At 40.4% G+C, this 25,658-nt stretch overlaps 2 protein-coding genes across 6 annotated transcripts in view; both read left to right on the top strand.

The window, feature by feature from the left end:
* The first annotated feature begins 525 nt into the window (after positions 1 to 525).
* On the top strand, positions 526 to 12,194 carry pcyt2 (phosphate cytidylyltransferase 2, ethanolamine). Of its 2 annotated transcripts, XM_061680040.1 has the most exons (12): positions 526 to 805; positions 4,395 to 4,483; positions 5,223 to 5,384; positions 5,463 to 5,614; positions 6,431 to 6,472; positions 6,574 to 6,712; positions 7,869 to 7,951; positions 8,042 to 8,119; positions 8,482 to 8,547; positions 9,021 to 9,086; positions 9,587 to 9,675; positions 11,091 to 12,194. In XM_061680040.1, the coding sequence occupies exons 1-12, from the start codon at positions 678 to 680 to the stop codon at positions 11,188 to 11,190; spliced, it is 1,194 nt and encodes a 397-aa protein (XP_061536024.1). In that variant the 5' UTR covers positions 526 to 677; the 3' UTR covers positions 11,191 to 12,194. The 2 variants fall into 2 exon arrangements, with proteins under 2 accessions (XP_061536024.1, XP_061536025.1); XM_061680041.1 differs by lacking the exon at positions 4,395 to 4,483.
* A 1,723-nt stretch (positions 12,195 to 13,917) lies between these two features.
* The window catches only part of gnav1 (guanine nucleotide binding protein (G protein) alpha v1), a 39,274-nt gene continuing 27,533 nt past the window's right edge, over positions 13,918 to 25,658 (top strand). For all 4 annotated transcript variants that reach the window (XM_061680495.1, XM_061680493.1, XM_061680494.1 and 1 more), the window contains exons 1-2: positions 13,918 to 14,368; positions 15,168 to 15,259. In XM_061680495.1, the coding sequence (XP_061536479.1) occupies positions 14,239 to 14,368; positions 15,168 to 15,259 (222 nt within the window). In that variant the 5' untranslated portion in view covers positions 13,918 to 14,238. The remainder of the gene's footprint in view (positions 14,369 to 15,167; positions 15,260 to 25,658) is intronic.

Consider the following 25,658-nt stretch of genomic DNA (forward strand, 5'->3'; position numbering starts at 1 on the left):
TGAAACCCAACTGTCTTCAGGTTCTTTTGATCTGAAACCCAAATGTCTTCAGTATACAACCAAAACAAAGGACTTGACATTGCAGTTCCAATACTTTTGGAGGGGACTGTATACAGTATAGACAACGAAACAACCATTCACACTTTTGGGCAATTTAGTCTTCAATCAACCTAACATGCATGTTTTTGGAATGTAAGAGGACCCTGCGAAAACCTCACAGGAGTTTGGACCCTAGATTCAAACCCCCAACCTCAGGACTGTGATGCGGATATGCTGACCAGTCTTTCACCGTGCCGCCTCGACTTAACTCTGAAATAATTTAATTTGTAGAACTGTGAGAAAAAGAAAAACGTGTATGTGTTTATCCGAGAAAGTTAAACGTTAAACGAATAAAAAAAAATGTTTCGGGAGAAACACGACTGCCATTCTTCTCATGTGACGCGACGTGGACTGCGCTGCATTCCTATAGGCTACTTTGGTCACGTGATCGATCTGGCGTGCTTGGAGGCGTCGGCAGGTTTAGTAACGTTACGTCACTCGCTCAGTGTGAGCGGGACAGAGGGCGTCCCGTACCTTGCATCCTCTCCGCTAAGAGAAACCCTCGTTTGGGTGACCGGATTAGCGACTTCAATTTGTACTCCAATCGAGCTGCGTGTGTGTGTAAAACCTCAGGGAAAATGATTAAAAACGGCCATCACGACACAAAGGAGCAACTTGGGGAAGGCGGCCGTAGTAATGAAGCAGCTGTTTCAGGGTGCAGCCCGGAGAAAAGGAAGCGCGTTGTTCGCCTTTGGTGTGACGGCTGGTAAGGCTGCATTTAACCTCGCCGCTATGTTTTACTGTCTTAGGTTAGCTCAACGGGTTTTGCGGGGTTGTCACGACACAGAGGACTTGTCATACTATTCTATCACGCATCGAATGCATACCCGAGCTCGTTAGCATGCTAACCCTAGCCGCTTGGCTATGTCACTATTAGGCGAGTCTTCAGTGAAGGTTACGTGCGTGGTTTTGGAACGTGGGAGGAAGCCAGAGTGCCAACATGCAAATTCCACAAAGGGCCTGTGCGGAGATTCGAACCCTGAAACTGACGTGCCAAGCTTCCTACCTTCACGGTGCTGCCCATTTCAGTGTCCATCCGTTCCTTTTCCGTTATCAATTCCATAAGGCCTCCATGCATTTTCCCTAACCCGTGTCCTCATTGGGGTCATAAGTCAGCTGGAGCCCTAGCCCAGCTGATGTTCTGGAACCAGGTCCTCCTCGGACCTCTCAACCATTCACATTGCCACCTACGGATAATTAAGTCTTTACTGAATCTGACATACATGTTTTATAAATGTGGAACGAAGTCAGAGTACTCCGAGAAAACCCACGCAAGCACGGGAGAACATTCAAACTACACATACAAGTTCAAACCTAGAACCTCTCTACTGTGCGGCAGATGTTCTAACCACTAGTTTTGCCCCATTTCTAGGATGGGCAAATACTATGGTTGGGCATCGTTAGAATTTGAGGGATTCCGGTCCCGTTTCCGGTCCCAAACGATTCTCGATTCCGATTATTTTAGGGGGCTGGGTCCAAAAAGCTTGCATGGTTTAAGTAAAGGGTGTCCAGATTATGAACATCCATTTTCTTAGCAGCCAGCAGCATAGACTAAAATTAACATTTGATCTGATTTTTCTTTTATAGCCAGTCGTCGTCTTTTCCTTTTGGCTTGTCCTGTTAGCGGTCGCCACAGCGTTTCATCCTTTTCCATGTAAGCATATCCCCTGCCATCCTGCTCTCTAACACCAACTGCCCTCACTACATCCATCAACCTTCTCTTTGGTCTTCCTCTAGCAGCTCCATCCTCATCATCCTTCTATCAATGTACTCACTATCTCTCCTCTGGACGTATCAATATCAAACCTATGAACTAAAAGGCAATGTGTATGGAGCAAACCCAATTGACTTAATATTCATTCATTAACGTTTCAGCTAAAAGTTAAATATAGCGTTGTTAAAGTAGTTATTTGTAACTGTTTTATCACGTCAAATGGTTATGTGGAAGTTTTAACTTCGTGTTTTAAGCTCGTAGCCTCTTATTTTGAAGGGTATGCAGCGGAACTCAGCATTTTGGCACAAAAAGTAACTTCACACGACACCGGTAATTTCTTTATTTCTTTAATGAATGGAACAAATTGCTATAAAACATTGATTCCTTTCCCCACCCACCGATGAGGCACAAGGTTAGTGTTTGTAATATTGTGAGACGTTTGTGAATTTTCATTCATTGTGATGTAAAGTTGCTATGGGGAAGTTTTAGCTAAATGTGAAGCTTTTTTCTGTCTTCGCCTCTTACGTTGGTTTGAAGACTAAAATTAAACGCTAAAACCGTCAGTGCAAAAGTGCAACCAACCGTTTACCTTGTTAGTTGCCTCAATGTTGGCATCGACGTGTTTTATTGTTTCACTCACCCAATTGACTTGACTGAAGTTCCGTGCGGTGTAGGCAGATGCCGATATGCGTCAAGATGTCGAATATCGGCGCCGATAATCGTCCTGGCCAATAATCGGTCTATCCCTGACACATTATGTACCTCCAGAGTGAGAAACAATGTAATTACAGGGAGTCATTGTTTAGTGACCGCGCTCCATTGCTACGGTGACGAAGTAACCTGAATTTTTATGTTGGAACACCCCGTAGTTTATTACTAATCTATGCAGTAATATTGTAATAAATACGGTAAAATGTGTATGAAAAACACTTCTTGGCCATAAACTGTCAAATGAAAAATTAAGTATGATGATAATTGAGCATGCCATGTACCGTTCCAAACCTTGAAATAACATTAACACTTCTTTATGAAGTGGAGTCTATAAATACCTTCCTTCAATCAGTTGCTGCTCAAGTAAGTTTCTGAGTGCATGCCTGACATGCGTCTGTGACGCTCACTTTGTGTTTATAAATAACAAACATAACCAATGTCATTGCCCAGTGAGCTCGTTGATGTACGCAACGAGGGGAGACAGGCCTGTTTAGACATAGCAATGCTTGATCACTGAACCTATTTCTTTAGTTGTTCGTTGTTAATTCCTAACATTGTACTCAGTAATGCTTGCCCTCAGGTTTTAACAACAGTGTTAGTTAACATTTTTTTGTGGATTTCAGGAAATAAGTGGAGCTCCAGGCTTTGCTCAAAAGCACTAAGTACCAAGCACAATGTAATTAGATCCATTTCAGGGGTCTTATCAGTAATTTAAGATATCCTTTATCACCAGAGGGGAAAGTCGGGTGAAGTGTAAAGGTTCAGGTTAAGGCTTCCTTTCCAAAGATAATCTGTTTTGACTGATATACAGTACAGTATATTCAACAATATGTTTAATATTGTGCCTTTAGTTTGCAGCTATACAGTGAGCTGTTTTTAATGTTTTGGTAAAAATTTTCAGTAAGATGACATTTTAGAAAACGCACTACAAGCATAATAAACAAAACAAAAAACTACTAATTTTATTGAAGGCCAACCCTTCAATATTTGGATCTCAAAGACGGGTGTTCCTAATGAAGTGGTTGGTGAGGGGTTTCATGAGTAGTGAAACATGCATTACCATGACATTTATTTGTTCTTTGGTCAGTCAAGAGTTAATAAACTGCCAAGGAAGAGCACAACTAAATATCTTATGTCGATAGTCATGAACCTTTCTCCCATTAACCTTTGTCATTCATGTGTGCTCATTTATGGAGTTTATGTAATACTGTATTTTAGCAATGCAAATCTACAGACTGATCTTTTGTGTAATGTTACAGTAAAATAAAGTACAAAGACTACAAAAAAATGGAAAGTTGACTGATATACAGTCAACTATGGGGGGGAAAAAAGCAATAAATGCATTAAACATTTTAAACGACAACATTTTACATTGTATATAATATATGTTACAACAGTTTAAACATTTAAACAAATGATTTGTAAGTAACAGTCAAAGTCCCAGTCTTGAATCACTGTTGCGGTCGTCACATGCAGAGTTTGCACGTGCAAGGGTATTCTACTTATTTCTCCCATATTCCAAAATCATGCATGTTAGGTTAATTGAAGACTCTAAAATGTCCATCGGTATGAATGTGAGTGGTTGTTTGTTGATATGTGCCCTGTGATTGTCTGGCAGCCAGTCCAGGGTGTACCGAGCCTCCTGCCCAAAGTCATCTGGGATAGGCTCCAGCTCACCCGTGATCATAATAAGGGCAAGTGCTATAAAGGGTAATAGTCCCCCACCATCAACAGAATTATTAACAATCAGTGACGTGATCGGTAATCAATGATTCTGTCCTTCCCTTGCGAGTAAATTCCCAAGTTGTAAAGGCCCGTATTTTCCGTCTTGTTTGTTGTGTTCAAGGTTACTGTGTTTCTTTCTGTGTAGTTATGACATGGTCCACTATGGTCACTCAAATCAACTGCGGCAAGCTAAAGGCATGGGGGATTACCTCATCGTTGGAGTGCACACTGATGGTAAGGATGTAATTTACAGATTGTTTGCACATTTGATTTGAGTGGCTGTGTTGTGTTGTTTTACCATTTACTCCTCACGTTTATTAAAACACTCACAATTAGGTAGTGCTGCTTCTTATTTTATACTACTTTGTGTTGAACAGCTTTGTAATTTCAAGGGCACTTCTAAAAAAGGCCACAATATTTGAATACAAGCTACTTATCGTCTCTTTTTGTGTGATACTGTGTTGTGCATCTGTCTGTGTTGTAGTCATCCATCCATCCATTTTCTGAGCCGTTTCTCCTCACTAGGGTCGCGGGCGTGCTGGAACCTATCCCAGCTATCATCGGGCAGGAGGCGGGGTACACCCAGAACTGGTTGCCAGCCAATCGCAGGGCACATACAAACAAACAACCATTCGCACTCACAGTCACACCTACGGGCAATTTAGAGTCACCAATTAATGCATGTTTTTGGGATGTGGGAGGAAACCGGAGTGCCCGGATAAAACCCACGCAGGCACGGGGAGAACATGCAAACTCCACACAGGCGGGACCGGGGATTGAACCCCGGTCCTCAGAACTGTGGGGCTGACGCTCTAACCAGTCGGCCGACGTGTTGTAGTCATGTTACTGTAAATTGGGGTTTGGCGATGTGCACCCGTCACATGTCAATCCAACTGACTTGGTGTGCATTAGTTTACTGCTTCTCGGTGGTGATAGATCAATCATTATTATCATTGTGTTATGCCATCTTAAGCGGAAATCTCCAAGCACAAGGGCCCGCCAGTCTTCACTCAGGAGGAGCGCTATAAGATGGTGCGGGCCATCAAGTGGGTGGATGAGATTGTGAAAGGAGCACCCTATGTAACGACCCTGGAGACTCTGGACAAGTTTAACTGTGACTTCTGCGTACACGGAGGTATAAACCTGAAGTCAAAATCTGACTTGAAATTAATTTGGCCTGAATTATTATTATTATTATTTTTTTTTTTAACAGATGACATCACGCTGACTGTGGATGGCCAAGACACGTATGACGAGGTGAAGAGAGCAGGCCGTTATCGGGAATGTAAACGCACGCAGGGAGTCTCCACCACAGACCTCGTGGGACGTATGCTTCTCATGACCAAATCACATCACAGCAACTTGGTGAGTTTATTGTGCTTTCACGCTACCTATGGTGATGTTTCTCATTGTGGCTTTGTTTTCAATGAGATGTTGTTTTATTTTTTTTTGACCATGTCTCTGAGATGGATATCGTGTATAATTTGTCCTTTCCATTGTCATTTGGCAATTGAAAAATGAAAAAGTGACTCAATATTTTGCCATTTCTTTTTCACCACACACACAAAAAATGAAAAATCGTCTGATTCTTTACATTTACATTTTTGGGATAGGACTGAGTTTGATTTGAATATTTATTTGGCTGGGTTTACATGACCCGGAGTTTGGTAACAAGCAGCTCAACTCAAGTATATATTGTTTGGAGGAGGGCTAAACTGATTATCTATCTACCACAATACAGTTCCCCCCTCACCCTGGCCTCACACAGCTAAATAACACTTCTCAAGATATTCATATAGGCTACATGTATTCTTAACACAGTAATGAATAGGAATAGTAATGAATCCTAGAATTGCCACTGCCAGTGAGGTCAGTGGGTCGGGGAAAAAAAGCCTCCAAGCTACAACCTCTGGTGCTCCTTGGAGAACAAGGCCAAAATTGTTACATGCAACCCTGGATATAGATTTTCCCTGCTTGCATGTACAGCTCAGGCAGTCGCAAATATCATTTTTATGCTTGTCTTTAAGTGCACCGCTTAGGCCAGCCAATCACAATCACTCGATTTTTGATTTCCAATTGAAAATGAAAAGACCCAAATTGTATGTGGATAGGTATGCCATATGTTGCATTCCTATCATTTAGTTCATGAGCTAATATTTTCCTCTCTAATCATTTCTGCAGGATAATCCAGATTATCAGCAGCATACGGACAATTTTGGAAAGGTATGTAAATTTCAGTTATTTTTTATTCCCTCTTAACTGTGAGTTATTAAAAAATAAATCTCATATAGTCTTTGTCACAATAACATGTTGTGGTCTTAAAGGGTCCTAAAGGCCACAGTCCATGGACTGGAGTGTCTCAGTTTTTACAGACGTCCCAGAAGATCATCCAGTTTGCCTCGGGGAAGGAGCCGCAGCCCGGAGACACCATCATCTATGTAGCCGGGGCATTTGACCTCTTCCGTATCCTTGCATTGACAAACAACCACAACATTTCCACTGTGGTGTGCGATGTTTGCACAATAGCAGAAAGTAAAACCACAAACTTTAAAAATGTGTCTCAAAGTGGATGCTTTTCATTTCATCTCTGTGTAAACACTGAAAGTATGTCACATTCAGACATGAATGACGGAACACACGCACACCTTGACAGTTTTGCCACAGTTACCTTGAAAAAGTAACTTCGTGACTTTACTGATTACTTTATCTTAAAAGTAACTTAGTTGCTTTACTGTTTACTTGATTTCAAATGTAACTTTTTAGTAACTTTCAGCAGCTGTCAAGTGGCAGGGATATCACTTATCCACAGTCCATAAAAAAGCATTAGCTTAACCGTACCCATTACTTCTGTAATGTACGACACACAAGTTATAGAATGATGTGATCAACATGAACAAATAACTTAAATATTAGTGCAGTTGAAGCCACATTAAGACATGCCAAATAGCCACCTAAATATAAACAAACACACGATTCTCAGTACTCTTAACTGATAGACAGACCGACAGACACAGACTGTAGCAACCCTTCCAATTGTGTGAAGTGTGTGTGTCTACGCATAGTGTACAATGAACCTGAGTATTGTCCTCTTTAGAGAAACTGGCAGGAGTGACTGTATTTCCAGTTTAGGTATGCCAATCCCTCGTCCCTGTCCATTGTGTTTGCTGCCGCGTTAGATTACTTATGATGTCACCGGACCACATTTTTTCAGCGTCACTGCAGCTTGATAACGCTTTTCCAGCAAAGCGTGTATTTACTGTAACCAGCAGGGACACATTACTTGCATAACTCAAATTCTCAACTCTAAGATGGGCCAAGAAGAATATTAAAAATGTGTTTTGGATGAACATGGGGCAGGTAGGGGGGCTTAGGTGTGCTTGCTCGCATTGTGGACAAATTACATGTCTTGAGCTATCTGTAAATGGGGATCATTTTTACATAACACAGTCTGTCTGTACTGCACTTTCACAAATGCAAAGAAGCAAAAACAGATGTTTTTAACTAGATGCCATCTCCTGCCAATTGCGGGATTATACACTATTGTGTAACTGACCCACTTGACCCAAATGCCGAAGAGCTTTTTGTATTTGTTGTTCCCTTTACTTGTGACTCCTGGCAGACATCGGCCATGTTGACTTCCTAGCAATGGTCTACAAGATGGCAGAGAGACCTTACGTCATTGTAGGTCTGCATTTTGACCAGGTATGTCAACTGAGGCTGTTGCACAGCTCCTCAAACCTACCACAAACAACTGTCCTCTTAGTCACTGATTTAGCTCTTTGTTCTACTCAGGAAGTGAATCGGTACAAGGGAAAGAACTATCCAATCATGAACGTCCACGAGAGGACCCTGAGCGTCCTGGCCTGTCGGGTAATGGCACTGACAGACACGTGCGCAGCTAACCCACACAGATCGTGCCAGATTTCTTGGTCAGTAGGTCAGTGTCACAGCTCCAACGTGGCTTTGGATCAGCCATCATTCCCCATGAATGAGGCTTTCTGTTGTCATATGTACTCAGTCACACCAGCTCTGCATGAGCACAGCTCATACCATCTCGTATGTATTCACTCACTCACGCGTTCGTATCCTGTACCGCTTATCCTCACTTGGGTCGCAGGCGTGCTGGAGCCTATCCTAGCTAGCAGTCCGTTTAATACCACTAAACCTATATGCATTACCTAGAGTGCTTTGATGTTGAGAGTATTGTGAAAATTGTGTGTCCATGTGTGCAGTATGTGTCAGAAGTGGTGATTGGTGCACCCTACGCAGTGACCAAAGACCTACTGGATCATTTTAAGGTAGGGGGCTTGTGTGTACTTTGCAATTGTTTTTACATTTTTCAAATACATACAATCGAAAATGACACATGTTAAACCCTGATCTGATAAATTTGTAATACAAAATAAAGGAAAATGCAAATCAAATTTATTTATATAGCACCTTTTATGCATTAAAATACAACACAGTGCTTAACAGAGATAAAAATAGACAAAATAGCAAGAAATATACAAGAACCCACCCATCCCATACCCACATATAAACGCAAAACACACACACGCACACAGCACATATTGATTAATAGTGTAGAGAAATAGCAAGGCACTGAGGATCCAGGTGAGGAAAGACAACCTGTGGGAGCCATCCACACCGAGAGGTGCCATAGGCCGCAACCACAGAGGATGCCGCACAGATTCCTGTCTTGTACGGGATATTGGAGGCTCCAGTTTCAAATGATTTAATCTTAATTGAATTTTATACTGTACATTTGCAGGTGGACTTGGTTTGTCATGGCATGACAAAAGTATTCCCTGACAAGGATGGGTCAGACCCCTACGCTGTGAGTACAGATTCATTTTGCAACACATCCAACTGCAAAACGTGAGATTTTGTTATAATTTAAAGGGATTTTTTTTTTCTTGTTTTTTTTTCCCCCCGTTGGAGTTTATTCACTTCATTATTTCATCTGTCTGGGGAATTCAGAGAAACAAGGACTAATTCAAATCTACCCATGTGGGTTAAAATTCATGATGCATTATTGAAAAAGTCTAAATTATTGATTCAAATGGCACTCATCAGAAATTAAGCTCATGGAAAACTAAAACATGCATTTTTAGACTTCATAAACAATACTTTTTTGCAGTGCATTTTTTTCTATTTAAATATTTATTCATTGCTACACTATATTTTAATCCGAGTGCCATCATTCTACACTTTAAAATCAAAAATCTTTTTGAATGTTTGCACAGTCTTCTGATTCTGATTAATTTGTCCAATTGGCACTGCTTGGTTCAAAACTGTAGGTCCTTAACAGTAACCGTGTGTGTCTTTTCACCTCAGGAGGCCAAGAAGAGAGGGATATTTAGGACCATTGACAGTGCAAACAATCTCACCACCGATGACATCGTTCAGAGGATCATTGAAAACAGGTCATCCCTCAATTTGCTTGCGTTTCTTTATCATTCCCATCTGCATGTATCTGCTTTGCTTAGGTCCTGTTGGCCCTACCTGTCAGGGTTGGGATGGTTACTTTTAAAAATTTATTTCAGTACAGTTACTAGTTACCTGTTAAAAAATATAGTAACATAATCCAAGAACCATAATATTAAAGTATTCTAAATTGATTACTTTTAATTACTTTTGGATTACTCCAATACCAAATATGCTAAAAAAGAAAGTAAATAGCAATGCAATATATATTTATAAATATTTGTGTCATCTTTTCAGTCTCTTCAATGTTTAATATACATGCAGTTTTGGATTGCCGGAGGAATCCGGACCACATGGTATTCAAATCCTAAGTCTCAGACCTGTAAGGCAAATGTGCTAACCACTTGGTCTTAGATACTTTTTTTTCATCCTGTCAGGAAAATTTTATTTGCTAGCTTCACAACAGTTTTAAAAAAAAAAAAAAAAAAAAAAGTGAAATGGGGAAAGAAAAGCAAAAACTAAGCTTTACACACACGCACACACTCAATCTTCCTCTCCCACCTGTTTCGATACGATGGTGATGTTACGTGACGTCATCCGCAAAAAATAATTCTGATTCCCGGTGAAGTTTAAAAGCTTATATTGGTAGGTAAAATGTTGTGATGTTGTTGTGATGGGATGGTACACTTACTTTAGGTGCGAGCATGTGGGCTAGCCCGCTGCTAGCTCCTCTATGACCTCAACAGTAGTCTGGATGACTTTGACAACTCACACTTTTCTTTGTAAATGTTATTTAAAATGCATGTCCTCTAGTGAATATGGTCTAAGCAGTCACCACTTACTGCAATGCATTTCCTCTGAGTTACTTTTAAACTTACCGCTTTTCTGAAGCACACATGTCCAGTCGCAGCCTGTGTCATTTTCTTGATGCCAACTTTAACTTTCCCGGCGACGAGCACCTGCTTACCTCGTCAGCATAATATGAGCTCCCGTGGCCCAAATGACAATAACGATTACCCCGCTTTGCTCACAATATTGTAGAAGCAACCGAGCGAGTGGAGGCATAATTTATCCACTTGTTGACTGTTGTGCTGCTAACTCCGCAAAAGTTGCTCAGCCAGCTAGTTTAAAAGCAGGCAAGCTCAAAACAACACCCAGCTTCTCTCTCTCTTTAAAATATATATTTTTTTAAACCAGCTTCTCTCACACCACATTAAAAATGTAATCCTGCAAAATACTTCAAGCTTGTAATACATGTACCTGTAATCTGATTGTTTTTCTTCTGTAATAAAAGGTTCTCTGTTCATAGTTGTTTTTTTTTTAATTAATTAATGTATTTACTTTTTGTATCTTGATTACATAATGCACATGTATTCAGTTACTTTTTACTAATTGTCACCGTCGTCCTCCGCAGGCTGCAGTTTGAAGCCAGGAACCAGAAGAAGGAGGCCAAGGAGATGGCGGTGATCGAGGCGATGAAGAAGAAAGAGGAGCAGAGCGAATCTGCTCACTAGAGGAATGGGACTGTGGGACTCTACCGCTTCTATGTGGGATGTACTGACTCTGGTACGTGGGTGATCTTAACCAGGGTGGATGATCCACTCGGTCTCAACAGTCAGCTGCTGCAGTTCATGCAGCTGGTCACAGACATTCATTTGGGTGCAGAATCCTGGTTTGTGTCTATGCTGCTGGGTGGCTTCGCTCTATGCTCTACTCCGATAGGATAGATCCAGACTTGTTTGTAGCTGTATAAACCTTTATAGCGATATATTTTTAACAATCGGTTGTTGTAATCACACAACACATACCCCGATGTGGGTATACAAGTAGTATGATAAAACCCTAACTTATAGGAAAAATATTAATTGTCAGTTATATTTGAATTTTAATTCAGTTTTTACAAACCTATTTTAAACAAGTCACCGGTATGGTTGATTTTAACACAATAAGAATAATAAGAGGTTTTTTAAATAATTAAGTTATTGTCAGTCTTATGCATCTTAAAAAAAGATGCAATTTCTTCTGAATAGTCTTGTAGATATTATCTTTTAAACTGGACCTTCAACTACTATTCAATTACCTGAAGTTGTGTGTGTGTGTGTGTGCGTATGCTCAAATGCAGAATTTAAGGAATGTTTGTTTGGCTTGTTAAAGACACCAGTGCCTCATTCCTGAAGCGACAACAAATGTCAGGGTATTATGTAAAATAATTCAAATGTTGACTTCATGTGTATACAGTTTTTCTCAGTCCCCTGAGAAACCTGCTTCTGAAAAGGTCTTTTGTTGTTCTTGGAGACAAATAACATAAATATTTTGGTTTAGTTACGCTGTAATTGTTTTTGACTTTTCAAGGTTTTGCATGTACCTATGAAAGAACAATGTAAATTAACATTCTTCGTTTGTCATACAATGCATTTCTGAAGTCTGTCTATGGGATGATTTAAAAGTTGTCAATAATAATCATAAATATAATATTGTATAATGTAATAAATCTGCTATGTGGCAAAGAGTTATATAAGCAGTGGTAGTATTCTGTTTTTTTATTTAGCTTGAGTGAAATAATGATGACCATGGATGCTGCTAGGGATTTAGAGTACTGTGGGGGAAAACAAAAATTTGTAGTGGCCCTGTCAGTCATAGACCCTCAGACGTGCCATCAGTTTCTGTTCCTTTATAGCAACCCTGGTGATGACAGAGCTCTTTGTTGGATCAACGTGCATCACGGCTCACTGAGTCCGTGAAATGAGGCCACAGCCGCTCCGAATCTGCCAAATGCGATGGGCGCGGTTCAGTACAGACCGCTGCAGAAAAGTGCAAACCGTCAGCCTCATTATAGGCACAAAGAGCTGCGGAAGAGCTTCTATCACGAGAAGGGGATCGCCCAGCTGACGGACACCAGAAGCCTGACACTGCAAAGCCCTGTTTGGAGTTAAACACTGCACTCAAGCCATAAGTGCACCTTGATGCCAAAAACAGCTGAACCTTTGGTCACCAACGTGTCCAGTTCAGTGAGAAAATAATGAAGAATTTACATACTCATCTGTAGTGTTGCTTTAAAACATTGAATCAGATTATTTTTTTCTTGTATTGCCCAGTAAAACATTTTCTCAGCTCTGTGTGACTGAGCAGAGACAAGTGGCTTGAATGATGTCTATCTCACCAACCTGTTAGTTTTATGAGGGTCAAGTTGAAACTTTGACACTCTTCTGACGACCTGACTGGTGAGTGGTGATGATTCTAAGGGCCTGGGAAAGATGAGCCCATGAGTGAAATCCCTGGCGGCACCCCTGGAAGTATCCTAGCACGAGACTCCTCTGAGATCAACTCACCACTCTTTCGAAACAATCATCATTGCATCCTCCATCGATGAAATCTTAGTAGTCAGTACAGGAGCTGTGTAAAATGGTTACTTTAGGTAATGCTCCTTTTGTTGAGACTGTAAGAGGTATTATTTTATTATAAACTGTGGTAATGTGGTTGTAGTTTTCATTTTTTGAGGAGTGTTTCAAATATTTCAGTTACCTTATTTGGCAACAATGAAAACATTGTTAAATTAATACTTCTAACAGTGCCAGTCAAAACTGAGCTTTGGTTTAAGTCCTGCTGTGGCCAAAATGTCAACTCGATGTTGGAGTTGGGCTAGTCTGCTTCCTTGGTGCTGTCGAGGTGCCCTTGAGCAATGCACCAAGTACTGTTCCTGCGCTAGGGTGCAACAATGGTTGCGTGCTACTTTCACTCTTGACCACTCACATGTGACCTGGCACATGGTGAGTTAAATTCCCCCTTGAGGGATTGCAATGAGTATATGAAATAAAAATACAAAATAAATGCCTTTAGATGCATTAATGCAGGTCAACTAATCACGTAGCACAGAGGTGTACAAATTATGTCCTGTGGTCCACATACAGCTAGCTCCATTCTTTAATTCGCCCCATTCCGCAATTACATGGAGAATGCTGTTGAAATAATTCACCCCCCCCCTCCTTAAAATTGGTGAATTCAAATGTATTCTTTATTTACTTTTAATTAATTTATCTCATGAGGTAATTTGATAATTCATCTATTGTAAACGTGCAATGGTGCAGTGTTCGATTTACAAATCCAATGTAGCCCACAGCACTTTGCCCACCTGTGATGAAGCCTCTGTGTGTGTGTGTGTTGATCTCTTGCATCCTGTCACACACCTGATTGGCTGAATGGTGACGTCACTTCCCAGGAGCTCCAAAGCGTTTCCATCTGGAGTGGGAGGAGGAACTGTGGATTGTTTGGGGGGTGTAGTTGTCGTAGTTCGGTAGAACGAGCGCAGCAACCCTAAAAACTCGACTTGTCGTGGAATAACAAACGGGAGCGATGAGTCAAGTCAGTTTGACCCCGTTCGAACCACAACAACTAATTTTTAGAGCGATGTTTCGCAGATGCTAACGCCGCTTTTCGCCACCCCCCGAGACCACTGCGGCGGAGTTGTGAGCATGCGGCGTGAAGAAACTCGCTCGGTTTGAACCCAGCCGGCGCTCGGGACTTCCTCTGAGTCCAGCTCCGGGAGGAGGACATGTGTGCTGGGGATGGGCCTGTGTCTCGGGACCGACGCTACAGAGGAGGAGAAGAGGGCGAGGACACGGAGCGCCAAGATAGACAGAGACCTGTACGAGGGCGCCAAGCGGGAGATGAATGTGCTTAAAATACTCCTACTGGGTGAGAGTCACCAACTTTGCAACCTTCTCCTGCTACACTGCTATCATTTGTACGATTCGACGAGGCTCTTGTATAAATCTCGGAGTAGTCGTTCATTATAAAAAGCAACTTGAAGAAAGTAATTTGGCCTGAATTTCCCCGCCTGGTCAAAAGAGTTCTTTCCAGCCACTTGTTGTTAGGTAGAGTTCATAGAAGAACTCAACTGCTCCCCATAGGCCAATAATAAAAAAAGCGGATTTCAAACAGTCACGCCCACTAGGCGAACTCAGGCGATGTTCCCAACCTTTTATTGAGCCAAGCCACATATTTGATATCAAAAAAATTCTAACTGCTCACCAGCCAAAATGTCACGATGAATGTGGCTACATAGGTCTATTATGTAATGTACCTTCTGCTGTCTAATAGAAGGCGTTTAATTGTTCTACCTGTCACTATATGTCGTCGGCATAGAAAGATACAATGATACAGTATTTGGAGTAAACCAACACGTTTAAATTTTCCACATAGGCATTGGTCGGTTATACCAGTTTCCTGTTTTGCTATATACCACAGCTTTAAAAGGTCACTGTTCTCAAACTTTAAAACTAAAACTTTGCATCGGCTAATTTTCTCCTTAATTTGTACTTTTTTTTGGTCATTTAATGTTTCTTGTACGTAGTGCTAACCCATGATAGACTGTTCCGCTTATTGGCCATGACATTCTTTGGTAGAGGGTATCGGTGCTTGTTGTACACCCCTAATAGAATAGAACAATACAACCAAACTTGTACATTACTATACACCTTGCAATGCCCTCCAGGTGCAGCAGAAAGTGGTAAAAGCACGTTGGTCAAACAAATGAAGATCATTCACAGCAATGGATTTACCAAGCAAGAGCTCAGCAGCTTCAAGGTCAGAAACACTCGAATGAACACAAGCATATTTGAAGAGAACATTTGAAAACTTGTCTGTTGTAATTTTAAAAAATGCTTTTTTGACTAATATTCTGTCTATTACCATAATAAATAAACAACCATTAAAATGGAGTGTGTGACTTGAGGAAAATTAGAAATTCACCAGTGGCTCAAATCATTATTTCCCCCACTGTATACCCTCACCCATATCTATCTACTTGTCAGGGAATTGAATTTGGGTCTTTAAAGGCACCATATTTTGGCTCTTTAGACCTCCGTCGAATGAATCTCCAACATGGACTTGGTGTTAGAGTGTCAATTTCATTCCAAAAAACAAACCTTGGTTCTGTCATACTGGTATCCAGAAAAGGCCCCTCTGACAGCTACTTCTATTTGACCCAGTTTTGTATCCGCTTAGTCCATATTTGGCTAAGACCACCCCCTTTCCTCTGATTGGTTGCCTCCGTGTAGAAGACCCATTTATGAGAGCACATGTTTATGTTGACAGCGCTGGCACGGGAGCAGAGAGGTAGGCAGAGACCTTCACTAGTGACTTAGATAAGCTTGAGTAACTTGAATGACCTGATGTCAGGTGTGTCGGCAGAACAGGCGAGCAGGAATGCATAGACAATTTTAATTCATATTTCACATGTTTACTGAGGCATAGAGATAATATTACTTCCCAAATGCGAGAAAAAGTTGATTTGGCAAAATATGGAACCTTTAACATCACAGGGCAGGGGCACGGTAAGGGGGAGAAAACAATTATACAGTTTTGAAGATGTCCTGCAGTTTCCCTCCAAGCCGGGGGTGTCGCTACAGCTGGTATTGTCTAGGACACCACGGGGTGGAATTTCCTCTGCATTTTGTGGCAATTTCCGGTTGCCGTTTTTACTTTCCTTTCCGTAACAAGGAACAAAGCAACAACAATGGCGACCGCGGAACAGTGTCTGCTAGAACAAATGGACCTAGATGACCAGATGATATGTTGAATTATTCTGCAAAATCGATCAAGAAGTTGGCGGAGGCAGTTGTATGTGGAACCAAGGAGAAAGCTGAGTACGTCATCACAGCAGGTGACCAAAACAGACCAATCACGAGAGATGATCTCCCCGCTGCATTCTGCGCGCGACAGCAATTTTTGCCGTGTGCGCGTCAAGTGACACAGAGGGGCCGTGCGGGCCCAATGCGTCGGTCAGGTGATGAAATGCGGGTGTTGTTGGCCGCGCGAGCGCTGGAGTATAAAGAGGCCTTTACACCACTTTCAGTCTATTTTCCATCAACTCTTATCTTTGGCCACATGCCTCTCCTTTGCCCCCTGTTGTGCCTCCTCTGTTCCACCAGTCATTTCCTATCTGCATTTCTCTGTGTATCTTTCCACGCTGGAAGAGACTAAATGAATTTAGTAGAGGCAGATAATGGAGATTAACTTGAACCCGTTTTAACACATTACCTTCTTTTGAGTTTTGACTCATAAGAACCATAAAACAAACCATTGATGCTCGCAGGGGTTGCATGCAGGTTTTCATGGAACAGCAACAAATTAATACGAAAAACACAAGTAGCAGGGTTTGTGTTGTTCAAGTGACTTATATGGGAAGCCATTTAAGCATGTATTTAATATCCCTGATTTAGCTTTAGTCATTCTTCTAGTGCGCACTAGTTGTTCTAGTGCATGCACCTTAAGCTGCATCAAGGATATCAAATTAATGCTCAGACGACTTTCCATTGACTTATGCATTAGATCGAGGGTGGGAAAACATTTGTGCTCAAGCCACAATTTTATTTTTAAATCGAACAAATGGGCCATGTCATTCATAGAAAAATTGGTTAAAACGTGTATGTGAAATAGTTTAACAATAAATGAATATTTCACAAATGTTTATTATTTATAATTTTGAATATAATTGGTTAATTGTTTAGTGAAATAAATCAGGTTAAATGGCTTGCATGTATTTTTTTTAACTAACCAATTCTAGAGACATAATGTAAATGCTCGGGATTTATTATAGAACAGAGTGGGCCTTAAGAGACCCTTGGGCCATACTTTGCCACCCCTGCATTAGATGCTTTGCATTTCTATGCAATCTCTTCAGCATTAATGTGACCATTCATTTCGAGTTAATCAAAAAGTTAGATGACAATGTGACATCTTTAAAACAAAGCTAAACAGAGCCAGTCTGTGTCAGTTGTCTCTGGCTTGCATCTGCTGTTATGTGACATATTGTATGAAGGCCTCAGTTGTTTGTGCTGCCACATGGAACATTTCACTGTATTCCTTCATATTAGGGAGCTCCTGCATTCTGCTGCGTGTGTGTGTTAGTCTTGCCATTGTGCTTGACACATCCTACTGATTTTTTTTTTTTTTTTTTTTTTTTTTTTTTTTTTTTTTTTTTTTTTTAAGTCACTCCTAAATAAAACCTCGACATCTGTAGAGGACAGGACACAATGGGCATTTTCACGGTACATAATAAATAATCACCAGTTGGAATATAAATCTTCTTCATGTCTTCTACAACAATACATTTCTAGTTTAATATGATGTTAATTATTGTGGTTGTAGTAGTGTGGAACTACATTGGTTCATACTGAAATGTCTTTCAAATACTTTGGTTACAAGCTACATTTGTTGTTGTTGTGACTTTTGGCTTGTCCTGTCAGGTCGGGTTGTAGCCATAGCGAGTCACTCGCATTATTCTTATTATTATTTTTTTTTTCCCCAGGCTTGGGACCGGCAGTGGCTGGGTATTAGGGCACTGACCAGTAATCGAACCCGTGCCATTTCCGTGAAACAGAACAGCATGTTCCACTACACCGCCAGTGTGGTTACTAGCTACAATACAGGAGCAAAATAGTGGGGACACATCTTAGTATGATGCAGTGAAAACTACATTAACAATAATAAGCAAAGCATCAATCAAAACTGAGCTGTATCTTTGTAAGGATGCTACAGTGCTTGCATTGATTCTCATTATTATTAGGATTATGCAGGTGTACAATGTGTATTGAAGTGGGTGTGTATAATGTGTATACCAAAATAGTCTACATGTACAAGCTTGCACTAATACTGTAAAAACCTGTTGTTGTCTGTGCTGTCAGTTGGGTTTCGCTCTCATGTGAAACTATTTCTATTTTCTCCTGAAAAATGGGTATTTCGGTCCAAATGTGCACTTTGGTGACCTCTAACTGACCTCTAACCTCCCTACACACACCCTGTCTTGTGCACACAAAATCATATAGTTTCATTTCTCTATGATGGTCTCTGAGTGTTTGTGAGGTGCACGTCAGCTCGACGTGCTTCAGAATGGGCAGCTACTTCAAACTACACACAAGCTTTCTCCTTTGTGTCTGAATCGTATTGATCATGCTTTGTGTCACATTAGGACACTGACATGTCTACCGGTCTGGAATAGGAGGAGGAAAGGGGCTCCTCCTCATGTAATCCTTCCTGTATTCATAACCAGAGGCAGCACTGTGTTGTTTTTGCTATCCACAGGCCAATGTTACAACATTGTGTAAATAAAAAATGTGATTTCCTTGCAAATGTGTTTTCACAGACTTGCAATAAACTCTTGTGCACTGGATCTACTAATTATATGATTTTTCATTGCAGAAGCTATTTGATTTGTAGATCCATACATCTTTAAGATAGAAAATCAATCTTGTTCTCTTGACAGCGACTGTAGCAGTGAGAATTGGTGAAACCAATTAAGCTTACGACACACACACACATACACACAGTTTTGTAAAGTTAAACACAGCAATCTGTGGTTAATAAATATTGGGCTGGGTTCTTTGTTGTGTATTTGTTACTCATGCCATGACACAAGGCGACTGTTTATTTTGCGCATTAATGACGCTGAGCTGAACACCACCCTGGACAAGTACAATGCCTCAGTGTCCCTGGATGGATTCAGAGATTATTGAGAGTTGTTATATGGCTGCTGACGCTGCTGCTGTTCCCTCTACACTGTCACACGCACACTGGAGTCCAGGTGTCTTTTTACTCTATACCATAGGTGCCCAAATCAAGGCCCAGGGGCCAGATGCAGCCCACCACATCATTTTATGTGGCCCGCTAAAGCAAATCATGCTCGTGAATTTCCGTGATTCTTGCTAAAATCTGTACCAAAATTCCAAATTGTCATAATAATAAACAATAATGTTGAGATATTACATTTTTCAGTTACCAAACTCTTCTTCTACAGTAACTTAAACAATACTTGAACAAACTATTATCCTTGTCTTCTGATTTCAAAACTAGTTATCCCTCAATTTGTTGTGTAAGGGTAATGTGTTTTGGTGATGATTAAACATTTATCTGGTTTCACTGTTCTAACGGCCCTCTGAGGGAAATCATAAGGACAATGCGGCTCGAGACAAAAAAAATAAATAAAAAAGAGAGTTTGACACCCCTGCTGTATACTTTCCTAGAGAGGTTAAGTGGCAAAAAAAGGGGAGAGGGATTCAGATTACTCCAATTAACTGTAGTTAATTGGAGCATAATTCAGTTAACTGTACAATACACATCAAGGCTTTATGCGCCTTGTCTTATTTGTGAGTGAAAGATTTGTTTTTATTGCAGTTGTTGGTCGAGAGAGCCCATTTAAAAAAATAAACTGTCATGCAGAGTGTCGATACAGAAACTGATTCATGGTGTTTGTGTGCCCTTGTGAACATAAAAGTAAGATACCAGTACGCATCAGTCACAGAGGGAGCAGAAGAACTGTAGATTGAATAAGACAAGGGTGGAAAGGGGCAAGAATAAAAACACGAGAATGAGGAATCCACTGACTCTGCCAACAATTTTCCGACTGATCATTATCTGTGAAATGTTTTTGCTCATATTGTAGGTGACCATAAACACAAGCATCTCCAATTTACTAAGGTTTAAAAGCAACAACAATAGGTTACAACAACAAATAAATCACCTTCTTGTGTTTTGGATTAAAATACACGCCGATAATTTGTCTTGTATGAGAGCATATTACTTTTAAACATGCTTTAACCATAAAGATGTTCACGTAATGGAGAGGAACTTGTCACCTAGTTATTTTGTTATTTCTGGAATTAGGAAGACTATGTATGTCTGTTGGCAGACAACCCAACACATCTTGAGCTTTGTGGTTCCTTTGTCGGTATGCGTTGTTTACAAAATTGATACTCAAAGTTGTTGGTTGTAATTTTCAGAACAGTAAAAATGTTTATTGCAAAGTGTTTTAGGATCCTGGTCTTTTTAATGTTTTAAAACATTTTATTTATTTATTTCCAAAATTAAAGCCTTGATTAATAGCCATAAAGTCACAGTTCATCCATCCCTGTCCTGCAGATTTTTCTGTGAAACATATTTAACTTTTCATTGTGGAAATCTTTGCTTTATTGTGAAAATTTGCATAATACAGTATGTATAATATGTACATATACAGGTTATTTGAAGACTCTAAATTGCCTAAGTGTGAATGTGAGTGCGAGTGGTGGTTTGTCTGTGTGCCCTGCAATTAGCTTTCAACCAGTTCAGGGTGTAACTTCAGCGGCTGAAATAAGTATTTAACTATTTTTCTCAAATATGTTTCCAAAGGTGCTATTGACATGAAAATTTCACCAGATGTTTGAACAACCCAATACATACAAAGAAAGTAGAACAAATAAGTTCAAAAATTAAGTTGTGTGTAATAATGTGAAATGACACGGGGAAAAAGTATTGAACACGCCAACTGGTATTTATTTAACATTTTGTACAAAAGCCTTTGTTTGCAATGACAGCTTCAAGACGCCTCCTGTATGGAGAAACTAGTCGCACGCATTGCTCTGGTGTGATTTTAGCCCATTGCTCAACACAAGCAGTCTTGAAATGTTGAAGGTTCCGTGGGCTTCTTTTATGGACCTTGAGTTTCAGTTCTTTCCATAGATTTTCGATTGGATTCAATTCAGGTTATTGGCTGGGCCATTCGAGCAGCTTTATATTTTTTCTCTGAAAGCAATTGAGAGTTTCCTTGGCAGTATGTTTTGGATAATTATCCTGCTGAAATGTCCACCCTCGTTTCATTTTCATCATCCTCGTGGATGGCAGCAGATTTTTGTCAAGAATGTCTTGGTACATTTGCCCATTCATCCTTCCTTTAGTAATATGAAGTTTACAAGTACCATTTGCTGAAAAGCAGCCCCACACCATCATGTTCTCAGCTCCGAACTTCACTGTTGGTATGGTGTTTTTAGGGTGATGTGCAGTTAGATTTTGCTCTCATCCGACCAGACTATATTCTCCTTGTATTTAACTGGCTTGTCCAAATGTTGTTCAGCAAACTTTAAACTAGCTTTGGCCTGCTTTTTTTTCAGCAATGGGGTCTTGCGTGGTGAGCGTGCATATAGGCCATGGTGGCGGAGTACATTACTCACAGTTTTCCTTGTGACAACAGTACCTGCTAAACGACGTACAACCCCAATTCCAATGAAGTTGGGACAAGACCCACTTGTTAGAGCACACGCTTTATAATGCGCCACGCATTTTCAATGGGAGACAGGTCGGGACTGCAGGCAGGCCAGTCTAATACCCGCACTCAGGCAGGCCAGTCTAATACCCGCACTCTTTTACTACGAAGCCACACTGTTGTAACACGTGCACAATGTGGTTTGGCACAGCCAAGCCAAGCAACATCTTTTTCATGGACGCCCTTGCTTATTTCAGCAAGACAATGCCAAACCACGTTCCGCACGTGTTACAATAGCGTGGCTTCGTAGTTGTACAAAAGTGGATTGTTTTTCCGACAGTTTCTTCTGACTCCACCATTGAAGGTACAATATGAGCAACAAAATAAATTCAATATCAATTACATACAAATGTTAATCTTACCAAGTAGATCCATAATATACAGTGCATAGTACGTAGCTCAAAGCATAAAGGCCATTTTACGCTGCACTTGGTTTCCTGTGTGTTCGCTGTTGTTTTTATTTATGTTTACCACAACGTCCCAACTTCATTGCAATTGGGGTTATAGTATGATCACTGAACTGAAGTCTAACATGTTTTGATGAAATCTAGTGTAATGTCACACAAGATGATGGTTCCCAGCATCTGACTTTGAGGATTTGCCCTCCACCTTGGAGTTTCCGCTTCATTTGGATCCCGAACCACTATAGCGATGTCGACAAAGTTCTCGTAAAAAAGACTGATGTTTTTGTGAAGTGGTGTCGCTTTCAGGCACATTTTATTGAAATGGCAACAATTCCCTATGTGGACACTAAACAGAGTAGCCATCAGACTGTGATAGAATCGTAATGGAATGCAAAGCTTATCGTTAGCTGGCAGGAGACAGACGGGTCATGTGGGGGTGCTGTCTAACACACACAAATAGTTTTTTCATTCTCTGTAGGAGCCTCTCTGCTGCTAAGTCGATTAAATCCCTTATTTCTGAGCACTAAAGCAGAGTTTTGAGCTGTTTTGTAAGTTACTACTATTGTGCACATTTTGTCTGATCCCAGATGGACACTGTACATTTTGAGAATCAGCTCGTAGCTTTAAACACAGCACATTCCATGTATATACCCACTCACTTGCTCCAAATTTGATAAAAATGTAATGATATCCTATACAAAAGTTGCATTTAAAATTATGCCTTTACAAAGATAATGAAAAACTCAGCGTTGATTGACAAATAAGTATTAATTTAACTATGTTTATTATTGTGGTGTCAGTTTGCAGTGCCTTTCACAGTCCCAAAATGATGTACAGTATCTTGCGTTTATTGGAGACTCTATTGCCCATGGGTATGAATGTAACTTGTGTCCAAACTATTATATGAATACATTGTTTGGGCCATTTTAAACATTTTTGTTGTGGTATTCTTATCATACAAAGTAAACCTTTCCATTTCTGCCAATGCCTACTTGAACACAATATACGATACACACAAAAACAAACAAACATAGTTTAGACACTATTTGACAGAAAAAGAATGTGTTGTTTGTGCGTGTGTTCTGCTAACTTTTGGTTTAGGAATGTGCCAAAGGATCAAATTATGAACAAAAGCATCTAGAGAACTGAACTTTTAGGACTACTACAGTTTTTCTTTTCATTTATTTTTATTCATTTTGGTATTCAGACTGTTTAACTCTCTTGAGGCTCTTTGTGTCTTCAGTTCTGGCTTTGTGTTGCTGTTCAGACTATTTTGCTGTCATTAAGTCTGTTGTTTTTTGTCTTGTTTTTCAGTAAGAAAAGGAACTTGAAAACTGTTTGAGACAACTGTGTGATTCACTTCTTGATAGTTACGAAAACAGTGTGCAATTGTGCCTTGTAGTATTCATTGATTTCATTCATTCATTCATTATCTGTACCCCTTATCCTCACTAGGGTTGCGGGCGTGCTGGAGCCCAGCTAACTTTGGGCGAGCGGTGGGGTCCACCTTGTACTGGTTGCCAGCCAATCGCAGGGCACATATAAACAAAAAAACTATCCGCAGTCACATTCACACCTACGGGCAATTTAGAGTCTTCAATCAACCTACCATGCATGTTTTTGGAATGTGGGAGGAAACCAGAGTAGCCGGAGAGAATCCACACAGGCACGGGGTGAACACACAGGCGAGGCCGGATTTGAACACGGGTCCTCAGAACTGTGAGGCAGGTGTGCCTTGTAGTACACTGACAAAAAGCCTGGTAGTACTGTTCAATAATTTTTTTTTGGGGGGGGGGTCCACCAGTTTACACACCCAACTACATTCTAATTACATATGCAAACATGCTGTATTTTACTCTTAACTTTTTACTAATTTTGTTCCGAAAACATGTCTTAATCTATAATGATGATGATAATAATAATTGAGTCAAAATGTTTTGTAGTAAAGTACTGTACAAACTCCCCAAATTTTATGACATGTCCCCGACATATAGCTTCGGTGATGTTCGTGAGTGCATATTTCCAAACAGCGATGTTTAAAGTGAGTTTGATCGTGGCCACAATTGCACAACATCCTGAAATCCTTTCGAGAATGACAGAATTGTTTGCACTTGTGGCTCAGTAGGTAGAGCGGGTCGTCCAGTGACCAAAGGGTCATTGGTTCGAGTCCCGGCTGCGACAGTCCGCGTGTCAAAGTGTCCTTGGGCAAGACACTGAACCCTAATTTTCTCCCAGTGGGCCTGGCAGCGCCTTGTATGACAGCAGTCGCCCATTGGTGTATGAGTGGGCGAATGTGAGACTTTGTAAAGCGCTTTGGGCTGTGATGGTGTAGCTAAAGTGCCGTATAACTCCAGTCCATTTACCATTTTAATTTAACGGTGGTTATTATTATATTATTATGTTATTACATATTAGTGCTAATGGTGGTGGTTTGCAGTGTTAAGGTAGCCATTTCCTGAATTTAAGATGAGCGTATTAGAGCTCATTTGAAGAAAGTTTACCTAATGTTATGGCCGGTACACTACTGTATATTATACTGTATTTTCTCAAATAGCCACCGGGTGTGTCATCCACTAAAGACAATCACCTCCCTCAAAAAACTTGTTAGTAACTGTAATTATCTGCGTTCCTAAACATTACTGTTTGCACGGAGAATAAATAGTAACAACAATAGTAACTGCATAGCCAATTTGAACTTTGTTGCTAACCAAAACCACAGCACAGAAACGCATACAGCACACTGTTTCGCAAATGAAAATATTTTTTCTTATAAATAAGAACGCCGCGCAGTATTAAAGGTGTCCTTGTTCATGTCTAGTTTTTTTAAGTGCTTTTTATTTTGTTTTAAACTCGAGATTCACTCGATATAAATTGTAAAATCCTGGTAACATTGTTTGACATTCCAAAACTGTATGCAAATAAAGGCTGGGAGGTAGCTATTGGGGGGAACATACAGTACATACATCCTCATGCTGTCGTGTTGGTTTAGAAACAATGTCTTGGACTATTTATTGTACAGGTGTTCAACAAAATGAAATGTGCTTTATTTTGAAAAAATAAGATTTTTTTTTTTTTTTTTTTATCAGGATTCCAACAAATTCAAACGGGAACTAATTTGAAAATGCTTCTCATATGTTCAATATGCGCAACTGCCTGTGGCACAATACGTTTCCCTTTTTTGTTTTATTCCATGACCAAATCTGCGTTCCAGTTAGTGTATTTTTATTAAATTTTGCCAAAAATGCCCACTGCACACTGGTTTGTCTGTTCGAGCGTACAGTATTAGGGATTGATCTGCGCTACGAATAGTGAAAATCCACGAGTCATTGATGCCCCCGCCCAAAAGGTTTATACTTTAATTACCTATAGCTGTCACAAGATGGCAGCAAACACTACATAAATCTCCTCGACTCACCTCAGAATAGTTCCTTGCCATTAAAGTGGCAACGCACTACATGAAGTTCCTCAACTCACAACATACTGCAGTTTCTTAGCACCAAAATGG

This window comes from Phycodurus eques, chromosome 6 (genome assembly GCF_024500275.1).
Source record: "Phycodurus eques isolate BA_2022a chromosome 6, UOR_Pequ_1.1, whole genome shotgun sequence".
NCBI classification, from domain to species: Eukaryota; Metazoa; Chordata; class Actinopteri; order Syngnathiformes; family Syngnathidae; genus Phycodurus; species Phycodurus eques.

Coding starts and splice junctions, on each gene's coding strand:
- pcyt2 (XM_061680040.1), top strand. CDS start 678: ATGATTAAAAACGGCCATCACGACACAAAGGAGCAACTTGGGGAAGGC. Junction 5,615..6,430: donor AATCACATCACAGCAACTTG/GTGAGTTTATTG, acceptor TCATTTCTGCAG/GATAATCCAGATTATCAGCA. Junction 8,548..9,020: donor ACCTACTGGATCATTTTAAG/GTAGGGGGCTTG, acceptor GTACATTTGCAG/GTGGACTTGGTTTGTCATGG.